Raw genomic sequence first — 8,509 nt, 5'->3', positions numbered from 1 at the left:
ATTTGAGTGGGTCGCCATAAGCTGTGGTCATGAATAGTGGGTCGCGATTCTAAAAAGTTTGGTAACCCCTGCTCTAGGCTATGCCCGACTATAAAATAATGTTGCATGATTATTTTTAAGGGAATCATATGGTGGCAAGGAGTATATATTGTAGAAGCACAAACAGGAAGGAGTGTAGAGACAAAGAATCTCTATAGTCATGTAGAAAATCTTGACGTGGGATGTCTTTTTCGAAAAGAATGGAGTGTAAAAACAAGAAATCTATACAATAACATTGAAAATTTCGATTTGGGGTGTCTTTTTGGAAAAGAATGGAGTGTAGAGACAAGAACTCCCTGCAATCATATAGAAAATCTTGACGTGGGATGTTATTTTCGAAAAGAATGGAGTGTAAAAACAAGAAATCCATACAATAACATTGAAAATCTCGATTTGGGATGTCTTTTTGGAAAAGAATGGAGTGTAGAGACAAGAAATCCCTGCAATCATATAGAAAATTTTGACGTGGAATGTCTTTTTCGAAAATAATGGAGTGTAAAAACAAGAAATCCATACAATAACATTGAAAATCTCGATTTGGGATGTCTTTTTGGAAAAGAATGTAGAGACAAGGAATCCTTGCAATCATATTGAAAATTCGGATGCTTTTTTGGAATCGAATTAACATTTCGTTTCAGTTTGTATATAAATAATGAACGTTTACCTGCAGTCTTTTATTTTAAGAAACGTTTATATGACATATTTACAAATCTTCGTAAAAATGAGAAAAAGTGAATATTTAAGCACAAACTGTCACGAATTAAAAAGCTTTGCGCAACATTACGTGTAGTTGTCAATAGGTGTGATATTACACCAAAATAAGAATGATAATAATTTTAACCACGTTATCCTTGGATTTGTTAAGAGGACTTTCCAGTAAAATTGTTACCAATTTTATTTTGAGGTAATATTACATCATTATCAACTGACTGGATCGTGCTTCATTAATTTAAGTGTTACGCATCATAAAATTTGATGTTGCATAAATTTGTTACCAATGTAAAAAAAAAAGATATATATATTATTATTGTTTGTTGAATTTTGCGCAAAGCTACCTAATTTTGAAGTGATAGATAAGATAAAAGGCAGCCAGTTAAGACCAATTAACGCCAATTCTTGGGCCATTTTATTTAAATAGTGAGGATTGATGGACACACTTATAACGCACTCATGGCCCAAAAAGTGAGGAGCGCGATAGGTTTTTAGGGCGGTAACGGAGGTGCAAACCATGGAAACTCGGGTCCACAGCCTGGTATGCAAATCCACTGGGCCGAAAATTATAGCTAAAACAGTTAAATCTTGACATTATTTATTTAAACAGAGAAGTTCTTATGAATTTGGATGGAGAAAATGGACTGAACAGTAAATGTTTTAAAACGAGTACTATATGCATTATATGTAGATAAAGAAAATATACTGCGAAAAACACACACATAATTGCATAGAACAAAATAGTAATCGAATATATTTATATTTATTTTCTAATTTTGAAAATTAATTTCTGTGTATTAGCTCGTGACTGTTATTTTTTGTTTTGGATCACATTTCTTATTGTAAATACTGAAAAGACTTTAAAAGCTGAAACACTTTCAATTCAGTTACAGTTTAATAATGTAACATCTTAGATAAAGCTTAACCTTGTACTTCATTTTAACTGTTGAAATTTCATTGTCTTTTTTGTGTGTTTTTTTTTATGAATCAACACTACTGACTTCCAAATTTCACACCTGTGGTTCGTATTGAAGCCAATGGTTTTTAACTCTTTTTTTTTTTTTCTCGCATTGTTCAGCGAATTAGTCTTGAAGGTCACTGCCCCAAAGGTGTAAGTGTCAGTTGTCAAACACGTATTCTTAATCTTTCTTGTCTTTAATTACTCTGGCTTACTGCTAATTCAAGGGACACCACAATAACTGTTCCGTACTTCCAGTTTTTCTTTGTGATAATGCTGACTGGTTCTTTTAATACATTTAATCTTTTCCCAGCTAAGCATTTCACTAAGAAAGTGACAGAAAAGTAAATTCCGCTATGAATCAAACCGGATGTTTGCGAGTATTATACAAACAATAATTTTTCTATGATTTGCTGAATAATTTTACTTAGCACCATATCTCGATGCAGTGGCCCTCTTGTGGTTTTGAACAAGAGTATGAATGGTAAAGATTTAAATATATACAACTGCATAATGGGTATAAACAAAAATCACAAAATCAGCTATTTCAAAGTTTATGGCTTCTCTTTTATATATATCAAAACAAATAACACTCAGTTACTACTGTTAGATAACGTGCTCTTAACACTGTATGTTGTGTACGGAACAAAATATTTAATTATGATAGTTGCTCTTATCTGTACACCATTAAGAACACAAAGTAACGAATACTTATCGAGCTTGCGTTGCTCTATGTTTGTGAATAGTTGTTAAGATTCAAGAGCGGGTCGAAGAGTTCACAGAACTATGAAGAAAACCCCATGTCTAAAACGATCATATCTTTAAAACTACTTGTCCTGAGGGGCTAAATTTCTTCGGAGACGTTTTAAGAATCGTAGTTTTATTCAGGAAAGTCTGTACATTGTATGGGATGTTTCAAAAACTGTCACATAAGGTGTTTAGTATGGTGTCCATCATTTTCAAGTCTATCCCTAAATGAATCTACTGTAAACATAATCTTTTCTGGGCAGTGTCCACTGACCAGCCCAATATTCTACCCACTAGTATGGTGTCCATCATTTTCAAGTCTATCCCTAAATGAATTTACTGTAAACATAATCTTTTCTGGGCAGTGTCCACTGACCAGCCCAATATTCTACCCACTGGCTCGTATAGTGTTCAATTTACCAATCTTGTATAGTTGAATAAGGCAGTATTGTATTTTGTATTTATGGCAAACGTTATCCGTCGCTATCCTTACTTTTGAACTACTGAAGAGAGGGAAGACAGACAGTAAGCAACACTACCTCCCACCATCTATTCTAAAAGACTGTCTGTTACTCTTATAAGGCACCCATAGCGGGGAATTATTGTGGTATTATACGGATTCGAACTAGGCTCGCCATCTCCCAAGTCAAGAGCTCAACCACAGGCCAACTCTCGCCCCCCCCCACAAAAAAAAAGGAGGGAAAAAGAAAAAAAAAAAAATGTTATTTCGCAATCTAGATTAGCAATATAATAAGTTTGGAACATCCTGTATCAGGTCCACACCTTTCTGAACAGAACTAGTGATCTTCAATATGGCTATGGTGAAACTGTTTCCTTACAACAAGTAGTTGTTTAGGGATAACTTACTAAGTAGGAATTTCTATGTATATATATATATATATATATATCACAGCATAATGTTATGTGTTTTGAAAGTCATTACGTAAAAACCACATGCAACCATATTTTTTGAATAATATAGTCATCTCTGATTTGAACTTATAGACTAACCATTCGAAAGGTTCTCTTGTCTACTAAATTGTCTAAGATTTGATGCTGGTTGTTTCAACTTGTTACATCAACAAAACAGTAAATTAGTTCAAATCATATAGTCTGTGTCCCCATTCTTTTTACCTATTTCACGGACGAATTGTATATATTAAAATTTAACATAGATCGTCAACCTTTTCCTCGACCTTACCTCTTTATGCCCTTAAATGTAAAAGTTTTTTTAATCTGACGCATAGAGTGTCTGCTGCGTTTTAAAGTGGGCCAAGAATCAAGAAATACATTCACTGCCGCTGAGAAAGAAGGCCGACATGAGCCGCCCTGCAGGAGTGTAGGTTTTAATTTAAAATCTCAAAAGGAGGTACGTGTTTAATCAGTACAAATATCTACACCTTGAACTAGTTTTCACAAAGAGATGGAGCAACGAATTTGGAATTCTCCGCGAGTTTACTCCCAGTTTTTCTCAAAACTTTCAAGTTGTGGCTGTCTTTTTTTTTTTAATCCGGTCTTTGGCCGGTTTCGATAATACATTAATAACTCAAGTAATTTTGAAGAGAAAATATTATAATAAATAATTATGAAGTTCCTTGGAACTCGTTGAATAAAACGGGTTTTCGCATTTAGAAGTGGGGGCCTGTTCTTGTTTTCGTTAATGACTGAACAACTTTAGGAATTTAAAGAAACGACAAAAAATGAAAGTATTATTTCTAAACTCGCAGAGTATGCTTTTCTTTTCCTAAATATTTACAAAGTAAATGCCATTTTGCCGCTGACGAAAAGTTTTCGTTAAATAATTAAAATAGTTAATATACTGTGCTGAGCCTGTGTTCCAAAATCCCACATTTTTAAATTTGTTGATAACAATTAAATATTTAGATATTTAATATCAGATTCTTACCGCCTTACGCGATAGAATAGGTAAAACATTTTAAAACACAACAGGAGAAACTTATTATAACACAAAACATGATTCACATACATTTCTTCATTAAAGACGAATCAAAAGAACAGTTTTCAGTGTGTACAACAAACAGACAAAAATATGTAAATAAATATTAAAGTCTGTAGATAGACGCATAGAATATTTGTACTTAATAAATGTTTAGTTCTGAACACTATCCATACTGCAGTATAGATAATCTTACTATAAATAAAAATTCAATAAAGGCAGAAGCAAGGTATAAATAAAGGTATTAAACATCTAAAGAGAGAGTATGAAATGCACTTCGAAAGTTGTTGTATACAACAAAAAAGTCCCCAAGAGTGTACGGAATTACAATGCTAAAATAAGGGGGTCGATTCCCCGTGTTGGACAGAGATCAGAAAAGCCTATTGAATGGCTTTGCGCTAAAATATACAAAGTAACAAAAATAGTTAGAAACACCAAAAGGATCACACGTACATGCAGCACGTAACATTTGTTGGTTCGTTTTGTGACTAGTTGCTTTATCATATGTAGCTGTAATTTTTGTTGTTTTTAACTGTTGTTAAAATAGTTAGAAACACCAAAAGGATCACACGTACATGCAGCACGTAATATTTGTTGGTTCGTTTTGTGACTAGTTGCTTTATCATATGTAGCTGTAATTTTTGTTGTTTTTAACTGTTGTTAAAATAGTTAGAAACACCAAAAGGATCACACGTACATGCAGCACGTAAATTTGTTGGTTCGTTTTGTGACTAGTTGCTTTATCATATGTTGCTGTAATTTGTTGTTTTAACTGTTGTTAAATAGTTAGAAACACCAAAGGATCACACGTACATGCAGCACGTAACATTTGTTGGTTCGTTTTGTGACTAGTTGCTTTATCATATGTTGCTGTAATTTTTGTTGTTTTTAACTGTTGTTATTATAGAACCTATAAGCATGAAATTAACATCATCTAACATCTGTTATCAAAATATAATTTAGTCTTACATTAACTTAAATCTCTCTACGATACAAAACGTGAATGGCTTTACCACAATGATGAAACTTTTAGTGAAACTGAACTTTGTTATAAAAATCACGTACCCCACCCCTCCCAAAAGCAACAACAACAAAACGCCTAAATATAGCCTTTTTAAAGTAAGATCACTACAAAAGTCCAAAATTTAAGCAATCAAAAACCTCGATTGAGTTTTTTGAGTAACTTATTTAATCATTTTTTACTTTTACATGCATATATAAATGTATATCTAAATAAATAGTGAAAAGTTTTGTAGAAACATATGATTCATAGGTGCGATACAAAACTTTAAGAACATGAAAACAAAGAAACATTACCCAAAGGTAACGCTCTGTAACAAAAGTTCCATCAAAAGTGGTACCTCTACCTTATTCGTGTCTCTATTGTACTCGCTCCACTCATAGATAAATAGGACAGTAATACGTAAGGAGGCAAAAATGGAAATCTTTTGAGAAGTACTTGAAATTCAACGTAGTACTTGAATGTGATTCAGATAACTGGATTATTAAAGTATTGGTGTTACAAATATACTCCCGACATGCAGGTATATATTATAATAACTAGATGTACTTCCACAGGGTTCCCGAGAATGTCCTGTTTCAAGAGTATGCAAAACCACAATTAAGAGTAACACATGTTTTTATCTCATGTTTTTAAAGTTCATATGTCATGCTGTGTACAGAGTGCGTAATTCTTCTCGAGTTCGTGACAAGAGGACGTTTCACTGACGTCACGATAGTACAAATTGCAACGTTAAGCGTCCCTTATGCGACGTTATTTTAGTGTCTACTGACTGACTGACAGATAACACACTATTGTATCGTGGTGCGAGTGGTTAAAACAGGTGACCCCCTCCAGGCGGCCTTCAGCTCCTTTTCGTGGAAATCAAATTTACGTACATGCTGTGGTATTTTGAGGGCTACGATTAAAAGCTAGATAGGTACAGGTTTCATACTCAGGATTTATCAACATTTCATAAACGATTTTTTGCAGTGAAAAGTTGGTTTTTGTATGTAACACTTTTGACTAAAAATATGACTAAAATTTTCTCTACAGATAAATGTCCGGAGTTTGAATCATAAGGCGACCAAACCACTTTTTACATCTTGTATTTACATTCTCGTTCCCTATCCACATTGAAAATACCTTTCATAAAATAATGTGTGCGTTTGTATGTTTCTGGAATTTCGCGCAAAGCTGCTTGAGAATTACTTGTGCTAACCGTCCCTAATTATAAAATGGTAGAAGGAAGACAGCTAGTTAATACACCCCCCCCCCCCAACTCTTGGGCTATTCTTCAACAACGAATAACGGAATTGGACGACACACTGTAATGTCCCTATGGCTAAAAGGGCGAGCAAGTTCGGCGACAGGGTTCGATCCCATGGCCCTCGGCTTTTAAGATTAGCGCCCTAACCACCAGGTTGTGCCAGGTCCTCTCAAAATAACAGAGATAATTTTTAACTTTTCAAATAGTAAGACATGTCCTATATACCAATTACAAAAGTTCGTCTTTAGAAAACGGCAATAAAGAATTACTGCTATTCAACTGTATTTCATATTAATTAACGTGATAAATGGTCGAGGACATGATCATACTTATTATTCAACTCCTCGCCGACTTCAGTTAATTCTCAAAATACAACTGTACTAAGTTAGAGAACGACTTTAAAGTATAGGATAATTCTCCGAATATAAAAACATTGGTTTTGAACTTATGTCCAAAAATATTAAGACATAACTTTACAAAAAAAAACTTGATAACGTGGAAGAAAGTATAATAGAGACTAACTGACGAAAACATTGTGAAAACGAAATTTCTTACCTGAACATAAAAACAACTTGTACTTGATTTTAGACTTTGTTTCTTGTTTTTACAAGCAAAGCATAATGCTTTAGCTATTTCTAGAACATTGTTCATGCTTGAACTACATTGTCGCAAACTTTCAGCGGCAATGACTGATGTCTCAAGGGGTCTATTCATAATTTTTTAAATGAAAAACTATGCCCCTTATTCACAGGAACATGCTGCTGTAAATTTTCACTTATAACGGTTTTTAATACACCATTTCGTAGAACTCGTTGGATGTATCTTTCTAATACTAATAGTATTCGTAATACAGACTTTTTACCTGTTCAGTATTTTCAGGAGGGAAGTCTGCTAACTGTAACATCAAGAGTAACGGTTCTGAACCTTATAACTGTAAGTTATATGACATATTTGCTAATGCTTGCTGAGGTCATGGTTACGATCAACTCGGGTATGAGACACGCAACTCAGATAATGAGATACGACACATACACACACACACTGAAGTTGTTTTCTGTTTTACAACCCTATGTCAGTTTTTCTATATTCAAGTATAATTTTCAACTTTGAATAAGAAACTTCTTTGATAGAAAACCTTTTCCACATTTTCAGGTCTCGCTGCTTGACTGATAAAACGTTGTTCCTGTTAACACTAACTTCGAACGTAGATGAAAGAAAACTGTATTCGTGGAAAAAATGTATTGGTAGTTTGCACGACAGATGACACAGCACGGCCAGATCCAAATGTCACTACTCTGTGGAAAAAAAAACCATCCTGGGTTTATACCACTTTGCTTTGTAACATTACAACTAGTGTCTAACACGATGGACGGAATATCCGTTAGGTTTGAATCACCAGGTGAGCAACCGGTGACTACTTTATAAAACTTCGCACACTGTTTCGAGAACAGCTCGTGCAGGATGGTTGAGTTCTAGGCCAACCGAAACCACGCCTCCTCGCTTCCTGAGCGCGAGGTGTAGCTCAAGCAGTTTCCGGGCGAGCATTTGGGTTCTAGTTGTCAGCCTATCGGTATTTATGAATAATATACGTAAAATAATAACTTAAATATTTTAATTAAATGTCAATTTGAAGTTTTATATTCACCATTAAAGAGTCGAAAATTGGGCTACCTGTAATATAAAAGTATTATTAATTTATAGTCAGCACGGGTATGATAAATAAACATATTGGTATGTCTGAGTAAAATTAACAAAATACAATAATATTTTACCCTTTTTTATTCTTTGGGGGTGGGAACAAACTACTTATTATTCAAATTTTACGGA

The 8,509-nt window shown here is 34.0% G+C and overlaps 1 protein-coding gene across 1 annotated transcript in view; it reads right to left on the bottom strand.

Moving 5' to 3' along the window:
* The window catches only part of LOC106462569 (rho GTPase-activating protein 45-like), a 96,494-nt gene extending 89,016 nt beyond the window's left edge, over positions 1-7,478 (bottom strand). Inside the window, exon 1 of the mRNA XM_022389862.1 lies at positions 7,238-7,478. Within this exon, the coding sequence (XP_022245570.1) occupies positions 7,238-7,396 (159 nt within the window). The 5' untranslated portion in view covers positions 7,397-7,478. The remainder of the gene's footprint in view (positions 1-7,237) is intronic.
* Positions 7,479-8,509: the final 1,031 nt, after the last annotated feature.

Source organism: Limulus polyphemus, unplaced genomic scaffold (genome assembly GCF_000517525.1).
Source record: "Limulus polyphemus unplaced genomic scaffold, Limulus_polyphemus-2.1.2 Scaffold1198, whole genome shotgun sequence".
Lineage (NCBI taxonomy): Eukaryota > Metazoa > Arthropoda > Merostomata > Xiphosura > Limulidae > Limulus > Limulus polyphemus.
Note: the sequence above shows the minus strand (reverse complement) of the source record. Positions and strands in the feature narration are given on the sequence as shown.